Below are 19,033 nucleotides of genomic sequence, written 5' to 3' on the forward strand. Positions count from 1 at the left end.
CCTGTGTGTGTGCGCGCGCGTGTCTGCCTGTGTGTGTGCGCGCGCGTGTCTGCCTGTGTGTGTGCGCGCGCGTGTCTGCCTGTGTGTGTGTGCGCGCGCGTGTCTGCCTGTGTGTGTGTGCGCACGCGTGTCTGCCTGTGTGTGTGCGCGCGCGTCTGCCTGTGTGTGCGCGCGCGCGTCTGCCTGTGCGTGCGCACGCGCGTCTGCCTGTGTGTGTGCGCGCGCGTGTCTGCCTGTGTGTGTGCGCGCCTGTGTGTCTGCCTGCCTGTGAGTGTGTGTGTGTGTCTGCCTGCCTGTGCGAGTGTGTGTGTGCGCGTGTGTCTGTGTGTGTGTATGTGTCTGCCTGCCTGCGTGTGTGTGACTGCCTGTGTGAGTGTGTGTCTGCCTGCCTGTGTGTGTGTGTGTGTGTGTGCGCCTGCCTGTGAGTGTGTGTGCGCCTGCCTGTGAGTGTGTGTGCGCCTGCCTGTGAGTGTGTGTGCGCCTGCCTGTGAGTGTGTGTGTGTCTGCCTGTGTGTGTCTGCCTGTGTGTGTCTGCCTGTGTGTGTCTGCCTGTGTGTGTCTGCCAGTGTGTGTCTGCCAGTGTGTGTCTGCCAGTGTGTGTCTGCCTGTGTGTGTCTGCCTGTGTGTGTCTGCCTGTGTGTGTCTGCCTGTGTGTGTCTGCCTGTGTGTGTCTGCCTGTGTGTGTCTGCCTGTGTGTGTCTGCCTGTGTGTGTCTGCCTGTGTGTGTCTGCCTGTGTGTGTCTGCCTGTGTGTGTCTGCCTGTGTGTGTCTGCCTGTGTGTGTCTGCCTGTGTGTGTCTGCCTGTGTGTGTCTGCCTGTGTGTGTCTGCCTGTGTGTGTCTGCCTGTGTGTGTCTGCCTGTGTGTGTCTGCCTGTGTGTGTCTGCCTGTGTGTGTCTGCCTGTGTGTGTCTGCCTGTGTGTGTCTGCCTGTGTGTGTCTGCCTGTGTGTGTCTGCCTGTGTGTGTCTGCCTGTGTGTGTCTGCCTGTGTGTGTCTGCCTGTGTGTGTCTGCCTGTGTGTGTCTGCCTGTGTGTGTCTGCCTGTGTGTGTCTGCCTGTGTGTGTCTGCCTGTGTGTGTCTGCCTGTGTGTGTCTGCCTGTGTGTGTCTGCCTGTGTGTGTCTGCCTGTGTGTGTCTGCCTGTGTGTGTCTGCCTGTGTGTGTCTGCCTGTGTGTGTCTGCCTGTGTGTGTCTGCCTGTGTGTGTCTGCCTGTGTGTGTCTGCCTGTGTGTGTCTGCCTGTGTGTGTCTGCCTGTGTGTGTCTGCCTGTGTGTGTCTGCCTGTGTGTGTCTGCCTGTGTGTGTCTGCCTGTGTGTGTCTGCCTGTGTGTGTCTGCCTGTGTGTGTCTGCCTGTGTGTGTCTGCCTGTGTGTGTCTGCCTGTGTGTGTCTGCCTGTGTGTGTCTGCCTGTGTGTGTCTGCCTGTGTGTGTCTGCCTGTGTGTGTCTGCCTGTGTGTGTCTGCCTGTGTGTGTCTGCCTGTGTGTGTCTGCCTGTGTGTGTCTGCCTGTGTGTGTCTGCCTGTGTGTGTCTGCCTGTGTGTGTCTGCCTGTGTGTGTCTGCCTGTGTGTGTCTGCCTGTGTGTGTCTGCCTGTGTGTGTCTGCCTGTGTGTGTCTGCCTGTGTGTGTCTGCCTGTGTGTGTCTGCCTGTGTGTGTCTGCCTGTGTGTGTCTGCCTGTGTGTGTCTGCCTGTGTGTGTCTGCCTGTGTGTGTCTGCCTGTGTGTGTCTGCCTGTGTGTGTCTGCCTGTGTGTGTCTGCCTGTGTGTGTCTGCCTGTGTGTGTCTGCCTGTGTGTGTCTGCCTGTGTGTGTCTGCCTGTGTGTGTCTGCCTGTGTGTGTCTGCCTGTGTGTGTCTGCCTGTGTGTGTCTGCCTGTGTGTGTCTGCCTGTGTGTGTCTGCCTGTGTGTGTCTGCCTGTGTGTGTCTGCCTGTGTGTGTCTGCCTGTGTGTGTCTGCCTGTGTGTGTCTGCCTGTGTGTGTCTGCCTGTGTGTGTCTGCCTGTGTGTGTCTGCCTGTGTGTGTCTGCCTGTGTGTGTCTGCCTGTGTGTGTCTGCCTGTGTGTGTCTGCCTGTGTGTGTCTGCCTGTGTGTGTCTGCCTGTGTGTGTCTGCCTGCCTGTGTGTGTGCCTGCCTGTGTGTGTGCGCCTGCCTGTGTGTGTGCGCCTGCCTGTGTGTGTGCGCCTGCCTGTGTGTGTGCGCCTGCCTGTGTGTGTGCGCCTGCCTGTGTGTGTGCGCCTGCCTGTGTGTGTGCGCCTGCCTGTGTGTGTGCGCCTGCCTGTGTGTGTCTGCCAGTGTGTGTCTGCCAGTGTGTGTGTGTGTCTCTCTGCCTGCCAGTGTGTGTGTGTGTCTCTCTGCCTGCCAGTGTGTGTGTGTGTCTCTCTGCCTGCCAGTGTGTGTGTGTGTCTCTCTGCCTGCCAGTGTGTGTGTGTGTCTCTCTGCCTGCCAGTGTGTGTGTGTGTCTCTCTGCCTGCCAGTGTGTGTGTGTGTCTCTCTGCCTGCCAGTGTGTGTGTGTGTCTCTCTGCCTGCCAGTGTGTGTGTGTGTCTCTCTGCCTGCCAGTGTGTGTGTGTGTCTCTCTGCCTGCCAGTGTGTGTGTGTGTGTCTGCCTGCCAGTGTGTGTGTGTGTGTGTCTGCCTGCCTGCCAGTGTGTGTGTGTGTGTCTGCCTGCCTGCCAGTGTGTGTGTGTGTGTCTGCCTGCCTGCCAGTGTGTGTGTGTGTGTCTGCCTGCCTGCCAGTGTGTGTGTGTGTGTCTGCCTGCCTGCCAGTGTGTGTGTGTGTGTCTGCCTGCCTGCCAGTGTGTGTGTGTGTGTCTGCCTGCCTGCCAGTGTGTGTGTGTGTGTCTGCCTGCCTGCCAGTGTGTGTGTGTGTGTCTGCCTGCCTGCCTGTGTGTGTGTGTGTGTCTGCCTGCCTGCCAGTGTGTGTGTGTGTGTCTCTGCCTGCCTGCCAGTGTGTGTGTGTGTGTGTCTGCCTGCCTGCCAGTGTGTGTGTGTGTGTCTGCCTGCCAGCCAGTGTGTGTGTGTGTGTCTGCCTGCCTGCCAGTGTGTGTGTGTGTGTCTGCCTGCCTGCCAGTGTGTGTGTGTGTGTCTGCCTGCCTGCCAGTGTGTGTGTGTGTGTCTGCCTGCCTGCCAGTGTGTGTGTGTGTGTCTGCCTGCCTGCCTGCCAGTGTGTGTGTGTGTGTCTGCCTGCCTGCCAGTGTGTGTGTGTGTGTCTGCCTGCCTGCCAGTGTGTGTGTGTGTGTCTGCCTGCCTGCCAGTGTGTGTGTGTGTGTGTCTGCCTGCCTGCCAGTGTGTGTGTGTGTGTGTCTGCCTGCCTGCCAGTGTGTGTGTGTGTCTGCCTGCCTGCCAGTGTGTGTGTGTGTGTGTCTGCCTGCCTGCCAGTGTGTGTGTGTGTCTGCCTGCCTGCCAGTGTGTGTGTGTGTGTGTGTGTGTCTGCCTGCCTGCCAGTGTGTGTGTGTGTCTGCCTGCCTGCCAGTGTGTGTGTGTGTGTCTGCCTGCCTGCCAGTGTGTGTGTGTGTGTCTGCCTGCCTGCCAGTGTGTGTGTGTGTGTGTCTGCCTGCCTGCCAGTGTGTGTGTGTGTCTGCCTGCCTGCCAGTGTGTGTGTGTGTGTGTCTGCCTGCCTGCCAGTGTGTGTGTGTGTCTGCCTGCCTGCCAGTGTGTGTGTGTGTGTGTGTGTGTCTGCCTGCCTGCCAGTGTGTGTGTGTGTCTGCCTGCCTGCCAGTGTGTGTGTGTGTGTCTGCCTGCCTGCCAGTGTGTGTGTGTGTGTCTGCCTGCCTGCCAGTGTGTGTGTGTGTGTGTCTGCCTGCCTGCCAGTGTGTGTGTGTGTCTGCCTGCCTGCCAGTGTGTGTGTGTGTGTGTCTGCCTGCCTGCCAGTGTGTGTGTGTGTCTGCCTGCCTGCCAGTGTGTGTGTGTGTGTGTGTGTGTCTGCCTGCCTGCCAGTGTGTGTGTGTGTCTGCCTGCCTGCCAGTGTGTGTGTGTGTGTCTGCCTGCCTGCCAGTGTGTGTGTGTGTGTCTGCCTGCCTGCCAGTGTGTGTGTGTGTCTCTCTGCCTGCCAGCCAGTGTGTGTGTGTGTCTCTCTGCCTGCCAGTGTGTGTCTGCCTGTCTCTGCCTGCCGGTGTGTGTGTGTGTGTCTGCCTGCCTGTCATTATGTGTGTGTGTCTCTCTGCCTGCCTGTCTGTGTGTGTGTGCCTGCCTGTGCGAGTGTGAGTGTGTGTGTGTGTGTGTGCATGCCTGTGCAAGTGTGTGTGTGTGTGCCTGCCTGCCTGCCTGTGTCTGTGTGTGAAGACCCGGTGGGTCACTTCACTGCGCATTGCAGAGCCACACACACCCAGAAGGTTCAGTGTTCATTCTGTACCGAGTTACCTAACCTCACTCGGGCAAGCTGCAGTTACTCTTCCTGCTCCTGAGCGAGGGAGGAGTGGGGGAATTGGGAAACATTCCCAATCCTGAAGTCTTTTACCTGCTGGAAAGTATGTATTTTGCCGAGCAAAGAGTCATAGAATCTCGACAATGCAGAAGGAGGCCATTCGGCCCATCGAGTCTGCACCATTTACCCTGCTAGTCTCCCTGACACAAAGGGGCAATTTAGCACGGCCAATCCACCTAACCCGCACAGCTTTGGACTGTGGGGGGAAACCGGAGGAAACCCACGCAGACACGGGGAGAACATGCAGACTCCACACAGACAGTGACCCAAAGCCGGGAATCGAACCCGGGTCCCTGGAGCTGTGAGGCAGCAGTGCTAACCACTGTGCCACCCCCATATAGGGTAAGGACAGATTGAGGCCATCTGTCTATACTCACCATCCCAAGAATGACAGCAGTAATCTGTACAGAACTGTATAGATTACAGTTCTATACAGTGGAATTGTCACTGGACTAGTAATCCAGAGACCCAGGGTAATACTCCGGGGACCCGGGTTCGAATCCCACCACGGCAGATGGTGAAATTCGAATTCAATAAAAATCTGGAATTAAGAATCTACTGATGACCATGAAACCATTGTCGGAAAATCCCATCTGGTTCACTAATGCCCTTTAGGGAAGGAAATCTGTCATACTGCCAGGGACCCAGGTTCGATTCCCGGCTTGGGTCACTGTGTAGAGTCTGCACATTCTCCCCGTGTCTGCGTGGGTTTCCTCCGGGTGCTCAGGTTTCCTCCCACAGTCCAAAAGTGCCGGTTAGGTGCTAAATTCTCCCTCAGTGTAACCGAACAGGCGCCGGAGTGTGGCGACTCGGGGATTTTCACAGTAACTTCATTGCAGTGTTAATGTGAGCCCACTTGTGACACTATATAAAAAAATGTGACTCCAGAGCCACAGCAATGTGGTTGACTCTTCAATGTCCCGAGGGTTGGGCAATAAATGCTGGCCCAGCCACTGATTCCCACATCCCATGAATGAACAAATGAAAAAATTAAACATCAAAGCAGTTTGAGGGGAGACCTGGAAGATGGTTTGTCCTTCCCTGGGCCGGGGAACAGGAGCTGGTCATCAGTTCAGCTCCCCCTGGGGCTGTTTGTAATCGCTGCAGTACTGGACCTGAAACATTGTCAGTGACCTGAGGTCCTCTCCATTTTGTGATCTTTTGATGTGCCTGCACGCTCCCACTGGGAGTTTTTCAAACCCGGGTCAGTGAGTGTCTCTGCTTTCCTTTTTCAGTGGGCAACGCTGCGGATAGAAAGAGGGGCTCGAGAGAGGAAGCAGCTGATCTACAAAACCAACTCCAATGGTAAGTACCAAACGCTGAGTGCTCTGCCACGCTGAGTGTGGGATGGGGAGACATGGGATTGTCACCCCGCCCTTTCCAACAAGAGCTGGTGCAGACGGAACTGACCCATTGCCGCAGCTGACTCTCGTGGGTTCAGCCACCACCAAGCCACAGGAGCCTTCAATTCGCAGCAAGTACCATGCTCGACTGGTTGAACCTTACGGTTGAGTTGGCCTCGTGGTATTATCGTGAGACTATTAATCCAGAAGCTCAGCTAATGTTCTGGGTTCGAATCCCGCCACAGCAACTGGTGGAATTTGAATTCAATAAAAAAAAATCTGGAATTAAGAATCTACTGATGACCATGAAACCATTGTTGGAAAAACCCATCTGGGTCACTAATGCCCTTTAGGGAAGGAAATCTGCCGTCCTTACCCGGTCTGGCCTACATGTGACTCCAGAGCCACAGCAATGTGGTTGACTCTCAACTGCCCTCTGAAATGGCCAAGCGAGTGAGTCAGTTCAAGGGCGACTAGGGATGGGCAACAAGTGCTGGCCCAGCCGGTGACGCCCATGTCCCATGAATGAATGAAAAGTAACAAGTAAAGAAAACAGGGTAATGTTGGTGTGTATCGCCGCTTGGATAACTGGAGTGGGTTAGCAATGTGAAATGTCACCCAATCAAATCCAGGCAAGTGATGGTTAGAATCCACAGAATCCCTACAGTGCAGGAGGAGGCCATTCGGCCCATCGAGTCTGCACTGACCACAATCCCACCCAGCCCCTATCCCCATAACCCCATGCATTTACCCTCCCTAGTCTCCCTGACACTAAGTGGCAATTTAGCATGGCCAATCCACCTAACCCGCACATCTTTGGAGTGTGGGAGGAAACCGGAGCATCCGGAGGAAACCCACGCAGACATGGGGAGAATGCGCAAACTCCACACAGACAGTGACCCAAGCCGGGAATCGAACCCTCGCCCCTGGCGCTGTGAGGCAGCAGTGTTAACCACTGTGCCGCCCCACACCTACTTGATGGGATGAAATGACTGACCAGCGTTGCGGCAAGCCCAGGCAACATGGCGGAAAGAGGCAAGCCCAGGCAACATGGCGGAAAGAGAGAGAGAAGTCAAAGACAGTGGTGAACATCCTAGCACCAGGCTGCTGCTGCAGTGTGACGCCAGGCAAGAAAGCTTGGGATTAGCACAGGCCAATTCCCCGATGGGAGCAGAGTGATTAGATCACTGGCCAAGGAATCCAGAATCCTGGGCTAATGCTCCAGTTCAAATCCCACCACGGCAACTTGTGGGAATTTAAATTCATTTAATGAATGAGCCAGGAGTACAAAGCTAGTCTCAATCACGACAGTCCGAGAGCTACTGGATTGACGTAGAAACCCATCTGGTTCACTAGCGTCCTTTAGGGAAGGAAATCTGACCTGATATGGTATTCCTGCCTCCCTCAGTACAGTTTAATGTACCCTCTCTCCTGGCCTGTGGGCAAAGATCCATCTCCATGTAACCAAAGGAAGACTTTAAATTGAAAAGAAACTACTTTCACTAAAGTTAAAGTTTATTTATCACTGTCACAAGTAGGCCTACATTAACACTGCAATAAAGTTACTGTGAAATTCCCCTAGTCGCCACACTCCGGCGCCTGTTCGGGTTACACTGAGGGAGAATTTAGCACCCAACCAGCACGTCTTTCGGACAGTGGGGGGAAACCGGCGCGCCCGGAGGAAACCCATGCAGACATGGGAAGAACGTGCAAACTCTGCACAGTCAGTGACCCAAGGTGGGGAATTGAAGCCGGGTCCCTGGCGCAGCGAGGCAGCAGCGCTAACCACTGTGCCACCGTGCCGCCCCTCTGGGTGCAGAAGATACACAGCATGATAGCAGAGATACAACAGCTGTGTTGTGCTCAGACAGTGACCAATGTGGGGCTCTGCTCACCGGAAGCAAGGACGATTAGGTGAAAAGGGGTTGAAAGTTGCAGGATTTTGGTTGCAGACGCGGGGAGAACGTGCAGACTCTGCACAGACAGTGACCCAAGCCGGGAATCAAACTCGGGTCCCTGGCGCTGTGAGGCAGCAGTGCTAACCCACTGTGCCACCATGTTCAGAGTGGCCGCTGCGTGCGGATTCTGTGCCAGCTTCTCTGTGTAACCTGTTAATTTGAGTGGTTTCCCCAAGCCCCCCACTGGTATTGCCGAGGTGACGGTGCACAAAGTGTAATGCCTTTATCTCTCCCCTCTAGGTATAATAGTGAAGGAGCCCACGTCTCTGGAAGAGGAGATAAAGCAGATGAGGCGGAATGGGAGCAACAGAGCCCTGGACAGTCGGGAGGAGTTTGAAATGTCTGATATCTTCTACTTCTGCAGGAAGGGCGTGGAGACCATCGTGGACGACGAGGTCACCAAGCGGTTCTCCGCCGAGGAGCTGGAGTCTTGGAACTTGATGACAAGGACAAACAATAATTTTCAGTACATCAGCCTCCGCCTGACTATCCTCTGGGGTTTGGGTGTTTTTGTCCGCTACTGCTTTCTACTGCCGCTGAGGTAAGCACAGAGTTATCGCGTCACGATTACTCGGTGAGACCTTGTCCGTGCAGTGTCTGGTCTCTCCTCCATTCTGCAATGCCGTGAGCAGAAGACAGCGTGGAATCTCCTGCGGACTCTTTGAATTCCTCCTCCAGATATTTCTGTGTCATTTTGGACTCAGCACTGGCTCCTAGATTAATGTTGCCTCTCTGTCTTTCGTATAGACAGGAGAGAAACACCTAACAGTCTCTGCTGCTGCTGTACAGAACCTTAGTTAGGCCTCATTTGGAATATAGTGTTCAATTCTGGACGCCACACTACCAGAAGGATGTGGATGTTTTGGAGAGGGTACAGAAGAGGTTGACCAGGATGTTGCCTGGTCTGGAGGGTATTAGCTGTGAGGAGAGGTTGGAGAAACTCGGTTTGTTCTCACTGGAACGACGCAGGTTGAGGGGCAACCTGATAGAGGTTTACAAGATTATGAGGGGCATGGACAGAGTGGATAGTCAGATGTTCTTTCCTAGGGTGGAAGAGTCAAGTACTCGGGGTCATAGGTTTAAGGTGCGTGGGGAAAAGTTTAGAGGAGATGTGCGAGGCAAGTTTTTTACACAGAGGGTGGTGAATGTCTGGAACGCGCTGCCCGGGGAGGTGGTGGGAGCGGGTACGATAGCGGCATTTAAGGGGCAACTGGACAAATACATGAATAGGATGGGAATGGAAGGATACGGACTCTGTAAGTGCATATGGTTTTAGTTTAGGCAGGCATTATGAACGGCACAGGCTTGGAGGGCCGAAAGGCCTGTTCCTGTGCTCGATTGTTCTTTGTTCTTTGAAAGGTTGCTTGGGGGAACAACAGGCCTGGCTGTGATGCCTGTCGTAGTGGAACAGCTCACTGCTCCGAGTTTTGTCCACTCCCTTTCCCTTGCTTGGTACCCGTGGTGTGGCTTTCTCCGTTGTAAGGTGCTCCCAGGCCGTGAGAAGCATTATAACAACATCGGTGGGCTTGCCTTAATATCCCAGCAATGGAGACATCTTGTCCTGAGATTGATCATGAGAAAAGACCATTACAGATGATACAAAGTTGGGTGGGAGTGTGAGCTGTGAGGAGGATGCAGAGGTGCTTCAGCGTGATTTGGACAGGCTGAGTGTGTGGGCATCTGCATGGCAGATGCAGTGGATAAATGTGAGGTTATCCACTTTGGTAGCAATAATAGGAAGACATTATTATTTGAATGGGTGTAAATTGGGAGAGGTGGATACTCAGCGAGACCTTGGTGTCCTTGTGCATCAGTCGCTGAAAGTAAGCGCGCAGGTACAGCAGGCAGTAAAGAAGGCAAATGGTATGTTGGCCTTCATAGCGAGAGGATTTGAGTACAGGAACAGGGATGTTTTGCTGCAATTGTATAGGGCGTTGGTGAGGCCACACCTGGAGTATTGTGTGCAGTTTTGGTGTCCTCATCTGAGGAAGGATGTCCTTGCTATCGAGGGAGTACAGCAAAGGTTTACCAGGCTGATTCCTGGGATGGCAGGTCTGTCATATGAGGAGAGACTAAGTCGGTTAGGATTATGTTCACTGGAGTTTAGAAGAGTGAGAGGGGATCTCATAGAAACTTATAAAATTCTAACGGGGTTAGACAGGGTAGATTCAGAAAGAATGTTCCCGATGGTGGGGGGAGTCCAGAACTAGGGGGTCATAGTTTGAGGATAAGGGGTAAACCTTTTAGAACTGAGGTGAGGAGAAATTTCTTCACCCAGAGGGTGGTGAATGTGTGGAATTCACTCCCACAGAAAGTAGTTGAGGCCAAAACATTGTGTGATTTCAAGAAGAAATTAGATATCGCTCTTGGGGCTAAAGGGATCAGGGGATATGGGGGGGAAGGGGGGATCAGGATATTGAATATGATGATCAGCCATGATCAAGAGGAATGGCGGAGCAGGCTCGAAGGGCTGAATGGTCTCCTCCTGCTTCTAGTTTCTATGTTAGATTGACACAGTCGAAAAGCAGCGTGCCAATCGTTCTTGGCACCCAGTGTTTCAGCAGACGGTGAAGGACAAGGATACCCCTTCGCGTGCTTAAAAAAAAAACCAGTGACTTGAGTTGGAGTGCGTTCAGGGCCCCTTTCGCAATTGTGAAGTGTAACATTTCGAACGTGTTCCAGTAATGGGACAGAGCACAGCGTTTTTTCATGTCCTGTGCGTCCTTGAGTCAAGGAGAAGGCAAGCGTTGGGATTGGGAAATCAAACTTTACACTGTGACACCCGCGGCCACATTATCAACATTGCTGTGAGGCTGCGGCGTTCAGTGTAAACCACGCAGTGGATACTGAGATACATTGGCACAAAGTCTAAAAGCAAAGTGACAACTGCAAGGATGGTCTGAGGGAGGAAGTGTGTGCGAGCATCATGATTCCTGGTTATAAATACACATACTGTGTGGCGGGGAGAGTGGGACAGTGAGAGTCAGGATTGGGGCAGCGGAGCTTGTGTTTCCGCAGGAGAGATTAGAGAGGCTGAAGGAGAGAGGAGCTTAGATAAGACTGTCAGCAACAGACCGCCTGAGGCAGGGCCAGTAGCTGACAATGTTACAGCCTTTTGATGGCGAGGATATGGTGTGGGAATCTTAGCTCACGTCTAATAAGATGGAAAAGTTCTGGTTGTTTTCATTTGATTTATTTATTATTATTACATGTATTAGCATACAGTGAAAAGTATTGTTTCTAGTTCGCCATACAGACAAAGCATACCGTTCATAGAGAAGGAAGGGAGAGCAGAATGTAGTGTTACAGTCATAGCTAGGGTGTAGAGAAAGATCCACTTAATGCAAGGTAGGTCCATTCAAAAGTCTGATGGCAGCAGGGAAGAAGCTGTTCTTGAGTCGATTGGTACCTGATCTCAGACTTTTGTATCTTTTTCCCGACGGAAGAAGGTGGAAGAGAGAGTGTCCGGGGTGAGTGGGGTCCTTGATTATGCCGGCTGCTTTGCCGAGGCAGCGGAAAGTGTAGACAGAGTCAATGGATGGGAGGCTGGTTTGAGTGATGGACTGGGCTACATTCACAACCGGAACGCGTGACCAGAATTCAGCTGGAGACCGTGCACAGTGTTGGAACGATAACTGAGTGTTCGTCTCTACCCTATCATCAGTTTTCCACAAGGTGTTCCTTTGTGTTTGACACGGCCACTTCTGTCAATGGACTTGGTGTCCCTCATAGTCTGGAGCGCATCTTTACCTTCCAACATCATAGAGTCATTGAGTTATAGAATCTACAGTGCAGAAGGAGGCCATTTGGCCCATCGAGTTTGCACCGACAACAATCCCGCCCAATCGACCCGGATATGGCAGTGATAGACCACGTACTGGATAGTTTGACCTCGAACCTGTTTCTCTTGTGTTCCCTGTTTTGAAAGTTACACCTTTGCAGAATAGGAGTGTGACGTGGACCGAGTATCTCAGAATCATAGAATCCCTACAATGCAGAAGGAGGCCATTCAGCCCATCGAGTCTGCGCTGACTCTCTCTGGCAGAGTATCTTACCCGTGCCCTCTCCCTGTAACCCCACACATTTACCATGACTAATTACCAATCTGCTGCTAAAGTTTTTTTTTCCCAAAAGGAGTGTCACATAGAATCACACAGCGCAAAAGAGGCCCTTCGGCCCATCGAGTCTGCACCGACACATTATAGAGACACCTGAACTCCCATCTAATCCCAGCACTGGGCCCATAACCCTGAATGTGATGATGTGCCAAGCGCTCATCCAGGTACTTTTTAAAGGATGTGAGGCATCCCACCTCCACCCCCCCCCCCTCCCCCCTACCCCCTACCCCCTCCCAGGCAGCGCATTCCAGGCCGTCACCACCCTCTGGGTAAAAAAGTTTTTCCTCAAATCCCCCCCTAAACCTCTTGCCCCTCACCTTGAACCTATCTCCCCTCGTGGCTGACCCTTCAAAAGGGGGAACAGCTGCTCCTTATCCACCCTGTCCATGCCCCTCATAAACTTGTACACCTCGATCAGGTCGCCCCTCAGTCTTCTCTGCTCCAAAGAAAACAACCCAAGCCTATCCAACCTCTCTCTCGTCATAACTTAAATGTTCCATGTTTCTTCAGAAGGAACTCTTCAAATGCAGATAATGAAAATGCAACAAAACTTACTCCAAATCAAAGAAAGTGTTTAATAAAGAAACTTCATTACTCCAAACTTGGGGCCTCGCCCTGGGCCACTCCAAGCTCTACACAATTCCAAACAGGTTCTTATTTGTAGTGAGTCAGCTGACCATCACATCATTCTGTAATTGGTTCCGTGGTTTACTGGGTCAGCTGACCCTGACAGCTTGTCACCATTGGTCACATTACATCCAATACAAAGTTGTCACTGGTGACATTCTAACATCCCGCCCCAGGCAGCATCCTGGTGAATCTCCTCTGCATCTCCTTCCAGTGCGATCACATCCTTCCGATAATCCATGGGCTCTGAAAGGAGTTTAGTTTCAATTCCTGCTGGTGTACTGTCAGTTTACGCTGGGTTAACTCACGGGCAGTCACGCCATTGGGAAATAATAATGAGTTGCAATACAAAGAGATTCATCCCAGTTCATGCATGTATTTATCTAGCAGGCGAACAAATAGTCTAATCTCCTTTGCCCACCTTGTTTCCACATCGCTTCAACCCACTAACATTGACTGAATTTCCCCCTCAGCCACCAACCCTGATAATGAATCCTGCAGCCTCACGGCTCTGACTGAAGACCCCTCTCTCCCACCCTCTTGGGAGGTGATGGCCTAGTGGTATTACCGCTGGACTATTAATCCAGGCAATCACTCCAGCTAATGTTCTGGGGACCCGGGTTCGAATCCCACCACGGCAGTTAGTGGAATTTGAATTCAATAAAAAAATACCTGGAATTAAGAATCTACTGATGACCCATTGTCGGAAAAACCCATCTGGTTCCTTTAGGGAAGGAAATCTGCCGTCCTTACCTGGTCTGGCCTACATGTGACACTAGACTATTAATCCAGAACCTCAGCTCATGTTCTGGGGACCCGGGGTCGGATCCCGTCACGGCAGATGATGAAATTTGAATTCAATAAAAATAATATCTGGAATTCCCAAAGGTAGGGGAGTCTAAAACGAGAGGGCATAGGTTTAAGGTGAGAGGGGAGAGATACAAAAGTGTCCAGAGGGGCAATTATTTCACACAGAGGGTGGTGAGTGTCTGGAACAAGCTGCCAGAGGTAGTAGTAGAGGCGGGTACAATTTTGTCTTTTAAAAAGCGTTTAGACAGTTACATGGGTAAGATGGGTATAGAGGGATATGGGCCAAATGGGGGCAACTGGGATTAGCTTAGGGATTTTTAAAAAAAGGGCGGCCTGGACAAGTTGGGCCGAAGGGCCTGTTTCCATGCTGTCAACCTCTATGACTCTATAATTAAGATGACCATGAGACCATGTCGATTGCCGGAAAAACCCATCTGGTTCACTAATGTCCTTTAGGGAAGGAAATCTGCCATCCTTACCCGGTCTGGCCTACATGTGACTCCAGAGCCACAGCAATGTGGTTGACTCTCAACTGCCCTCGGGCAACTAGGGATGGGCAATAAATGCTGGCCCAGCCAGTGACGCCCGTGTCCCACGAATGAATAAAAAAAGAACTCTGCCAACTAATGAATGCTCATTCAGGTCTGCATGGACACGTATGAAACACCTGAACTCCCACCTAATCCCATTTATGACGTGCCAAGTGCTCATCCAGGTACTTTTTAAAGGATCTGAGGCAACCCGCGTCTACCAACCTCCCAGGCAGTGTATTCCCAGACCGTCACCCCTTGTTCCAAACCCTCAGGCACTGGCACTATTCTCTGTGAGGTGTGAGCGGACCTGTGTGTCAGGAGGATTTCAGCCTAAGGTATTCCGCTTGCTCCCTATCTCCCTGAGAGACAGTTTCAACACTGATCAGCTATTTCCCGTAATCTCAGTGAGATTTAAACTGACTAGTCATCGATACAGTGACTGATTACCAGGCTCTGGGAATGAAGTGGCTCATTTAACCTTAAAAAGCTACGCTGAGATGATGAATATAGGACTTCAGATGATTCAAATGTTGTTCTTGTGACAGATTATTATTTGAATGGGTGTAAATTGAGAGAGGTGGATACTCAGCGAGACCTTGGAGTCCTCGTGCATCATTCGCTGAGAGTAAGCGCGCAGGTACAGCAGGCAGTAAAGAAGGCAAATGGTATGTTGGCTTCATAGCGAGAGGATTTGAGTATCGGGATAGAGATGTTTTGCTGCAATTGTACCGGGCCTTGGTGAGGCCACTCCTGGAGTATTGTGTGCAGTTTTGGTGTCCTTATCTGAGGAAGGATGTCCTTGCTATAGAGGTGTACAGGGAAGGTTTACCAGGCTGATTCCTGGGATGACGGGTCTGTCATATGAGGAGAGATTAAGTTGGTTAGGATTATATTCACTGGAGTTTAGAAGAGTGAGAGGGGATCTCAGAGAAACTTATAAAATTCTAACAGGGTTCGACAGGGTAGATTCAGAAAGAATGTTCCCGATGGTGGGGGAGTCCAGAACTAGGGGGTCATAGTTTGAGGATAAGGGGTAAACCTTTTAGAACTGAGGTGAGGAGAAATTTCTTCACCCAGAGGGTGGTGAATGTGTGGAATTCACTCCCACAGAAAGTAGTTGAGGCCAAAACATTGTGTGATTTCAAGAAGAAATTAGATTTCGCTCTTGGGACTAAAGGGATCGGGGGATATGGGGGGAAGGGGGGGATCAGGATATTGAATTTGATGATCAGCCATGATCAAAATGAATGTCAGAGCAGGCTCGAAGGGCCGAATGGCCTCCTCCTGCTTCTAGTTTCTATGTGTGACAATATTACTGAGTCAGGGCTCACTGTTCAGGGTGTGTGTCAGGAGTGTGACCACCGGCTGATCTTTGGCTCTCTGAAGCCGCTTTAATGCTTTTCTCCTCCTCGGGGCTGTTTCCCACGCAGCAGCTGGCTGGCGAATCACCAAGTGATCTTTCTGTGTGTGTGTGTGTGTGTGCCAGTCAGCGAGTGGTAGTGGGCCCATATTGTCACTGCAAGCGCCCGAGCTCTCTGTGTCTGAATTATAGACTGCCTTGCCTCGACACACTGAACCCTCCGGACAAACAACTGCTGGCTACAAATAGCATTTCCAGTCCAGTCCCTTCCCACCAGAAATAAAATCATAGAATAGTATCGGACTGAATGAAGGATACCATTCAGCCCATCAGCTCTGTGTCAGCTCTTTCAGAGAGCTATGCACCTTGACTCAATCCCTCACTGCCTTCTGGAATAAAATCATAGAATCCCTGCAGTGCAGGAGGAGGCCATTCGGCCCATCGATTCTGCACTGACAACAATCCCACCCAGGCCCTAACCCCGTCACCCCCACATATTTACCCAAGCTAGTCCGCTTAACACTAAGGGGCAATTTAGCATGGCCAATCCACCTAACCTGCACATCTTTGGACACTAAGGGAAATTTAGCATGGCCAATCCACCTAACCTGCACATCTTTGGACTGTGGGAGGAAACCGGAGCACCCGGAGGAAACCCATGCAGACACGGGGAGAACGCGCAGACTCCGCAAAGACAGTGACCCAAGCCGGGAATCGAACCCGGGTCCCTGGCGCTGTGAGGCAGCAGTGCTAACCACTGTGCCGCCCTGATTTTGATTAGCACTGAATCCATCAAAAGAAAGAGTGAATTGGAAGCATCCTTTTGACCCTTCATGAGGCCTGTGTGTTTTTTTAAAAAAAGAGCAGGAATGATAACGTGGAAACTGCAGGGAATGAACGGGCGATGGAGAATTCTGAAAGCAGTGTTGTCTTCTCCGGATTGGTTTGCTGTCTCCTCGGAGTTTAAATGAAGCCTGTGTTGGAAAAGGATTGTTGTACACTACATTAAATCCTAATCGTGTGACATTCTTGTTGCGTCTTTAGGGTTACCCTGGCAATCACTGGCATCAGCTTGTTGGTGATCGGGACGACCATGGTGGGATATTTGCCAAATGGCTGGTGAGTGCTGTCTCCGCTAGAAACAGGTAGAGGGCTCTTGTTCATCCCTCTGCATCCACCTTTCCCAGTGCCGCATCCTCACTGACCATGTCCACTCAGACTGGGCTCCAATTCCAGAGCTCTGATCCACAGCCAGGGTGGTCATTCCTCACAAAGGAAGTCCAGGGGGATATTTCAACTGAGCCGCGGCCTGGTCCTGTCCGTGTCTGATGTCCTTGTCTCTCCCTCCTCGCATATACACACATTCCAGTAGATTACTGTCCCTGGACTGCGTAACTGAGGGCATTTGTACCCAACTGGTCTTGTCAACCCAAACCTTAATACCACAGCAATTACATACCATCTTGCAATGAAAAATCTGACGGCTCCAGTCAGGTGAGTCACGCTTCCCTCAATTCTCCCCACAGTATATTTATGCTTTCCTTATCGTACTTCAGGCAGAGGGTTGACCCTTCCAAGTTGATGCAGTCAGGAGTGTGCTGCAGGGAGTGCTTCACAAGTGCTCACTGATTTACTGAGGATTCTTTGGCCATTTGTTATTTCGTAGAATCACTGAATGCAGAAGGAGACCAATCGGCCCATCGAGTCTGCACCGACCACAATCCCATCCAGGCCCTATCCCCGTAACCCCATATATTTACCCTGCTGGTCCCCTGACACTAAGGGGCAATTTAACATGGCCAATCCACCTAACCCACTCATCCTTGGACACTGAGGGGCAATTTAGTATGGCCAATCCACCTAACCTGCACGTCTTTCGGACTGTGGGAGGAAACCGGAGCACCCGGAGGAAACCCACGCAGACACGGGGAGAATGTGCAGACTCCGCATAGACAGTGACCCGAGCCAGGAATCGAACCCGGGTCCCTGGCGCTGTGAGGCAGCAGTGCTAACCCACTGTGCCACCTGTTGAGGGTGTCTATAAGATTTGTGAGCAGGCTCTGTTTGGTCAAACCTGTGCCAGACTGAGTGGGAATGGGGGAGGTTTGGAAATTGTAGTCTTCACTTTCCCCTTCACCGTTTAGCGGTGCACTTTGCAGTGGGAGCTCTGGCTGGTTTCTGTTTGCCCTCCTCTGTGAAGGGACAGCGAGACCCATTGTAAACCTCACACTAAACTCTGCTGATGCAGTGTGGCATTCTGAACAGTTCCACTGGGGGTTTTGTCCATTTTATTTCATTCTTCTAGTCTCACACACTGTGTCTTCTGTTTGCCTCGCCATTGACTGAAGTTTGGCAGTGTTTCTGCTCCCTTTGTCCAGGTTGAAAGACTTCCTCAGCAAGCACATACACTTGATGTGTTACCGGATTTGTGTACGGGCACTGACGGCGATCATTCACTACCACGACAGGTGTGTAATACACTGCCTCTCTATCCCAGAACCTGGCATCATGGCTTTTATATCACAGCTATCTATCGGTCCTGTTTGAAGCACATCCTGTTGTTTGGGACAGTCTGTAAATTAGGGAAGGTGTCTAAACGGCACTATCTCTGTCCCTGCCTCAGTGCAGTTCCTGTGCAGGCAGCAGGAACACTCTGAATGCACAGGCAGCATTTTCAACAAGAACCACCACTCCACTGCCACTCACCGTCCTCCTGATCCGCACCCTCACTCCCTATCCCTTCACTCCCTATCCCCTCACTCACTCCCTCCCTCCCTATCCCCTCACTCACTGACTCCCTCCCTATTCCCTCACTCACTCACTCCCTATTCCCTCCCCCACTCACTCCCTATCCCCTCCCTCACTCACTCCCACCCTATCCCCTCCCTCACTCCCTCCCTATCCCCTCCCTCACTCCCTCCCTATCCCCTCCCTCCCTCCCTCCCTATCCTCTCCCTTCCTCCCTCCCTATCCTCTCCCTCCCTATCCTCTCCCTCCCTCCCTCCCTCCCTCACTCCCTCACCGTCCCCTCCCCCCTCCCCCACTCACTCCCTCACTCACCGCCCCCTTCTCCTGATCCCCTCACTCACTCACACTATCTCTCACCATTTCCTTCTCCTGATCCCCTCCCTCATTCGCTCGCTCGCTCACTCACCGTCCCCCTCTCTTGATCCCCTCCCTCACTCACACTATCTCTCACCATTTCCTTCTGCTGATCCCCTCCCTCACTCACTCACTCGCCGTCTCCCTCTCCCGATCCCCTCACTCACTCAGCGTCCGCCTCTCCTGATACTCTCCCTCTCCTCACTCACTCACTCAGCATCCTCGTCTCCCCACTCACTCACTCCCTCCTCACCGTTTCCCTCTCCCGATTCCCCACTCACTCATTTACAGTCCTCCTATCCCGATCCCCTCACTCACTCACTGTCTCCCTCTCTTGATCCTCTCGCTCATTCTCACCTCTTTACTGCTTTCTGCTTGCTGCCCTGTGAGCTGGGTCTCTGGAGAGGGGTAGCGAGCAGGAGAGTGTATGGGAGAGGGGGAGCGAGCAGGAGAGAGCAACCAAGATGGCGATGGGGACGTCATGGGAGTGAGAGAGATGGGAGAGGAAAGTAGCGAGTAGGAAGTTGGGAGAGGAGTGAATGCTGGGAAGCATCAGTTTGAAAGTTTGTTGGAGTGGGAAATTAGTAACAGTAAGAGCAGTAAGTTAGAGTAATAAATGAGTAAGATCTGTAAGTTCGAGTAATAAGTTTGTGAGAGTTAGAGGACTAACAGCACGATTGCAGAGGGAGTGTAATATCGGGAAATGTGAAGCTATTCATTTTGGCTGTCAGAATAAAAATCCGTCTATGTTTGGGAAGGTGAGAAAGTT

General features: G+C 52.0%; 1 protein-coding gene across 1 annotated transcript in view; it reads left to right on the top strand.

Moving 5' to 3' along the window:
• gpat4 (glycerol-3-phosphate acyltransferase 4) overlaps window positions 1-19,033 on the top strand; it is a 65,139-nt gene that overhangs the window by 24,557 nt on the left and 21,549 nt on the right. The window contains exons 2-5 of the mRNA XM_078238487.1: window positions 5,649-5,718; window positions 7,955-8,255; window positions 16,207-16,281; window positions 17,541-17,703. Coding sequence (XP_078094613.1) covers window positions 5,649-5,718; window positions 7,955-8,255; window positions 16,207-16,281; window positions 17,541-17,703 — 609 coding nt within the window. The remainder of the gene's footprint in view (window positions 1-5,648; window positions 5,719-7,954; window positions 8,256-16,206; window positions 16,282-17,540; window positions 17,704-19,033) is intronic.

This window comes from Mustelus asterias, chromosome 22 (assembly GCF_964213995.1).
Source record: "Mustelus asterias chromosome 22, sMusAst1.hap1.1, whole genome shotgun sequence".
Classification (NCBI taxonomy): domain Eukaryota; kingdom Metazoa; phylum Chordata; class Chondrichthyes; order Carcharhiniformes; family Triakidae; genus Mustelus; species Mustelus asterias.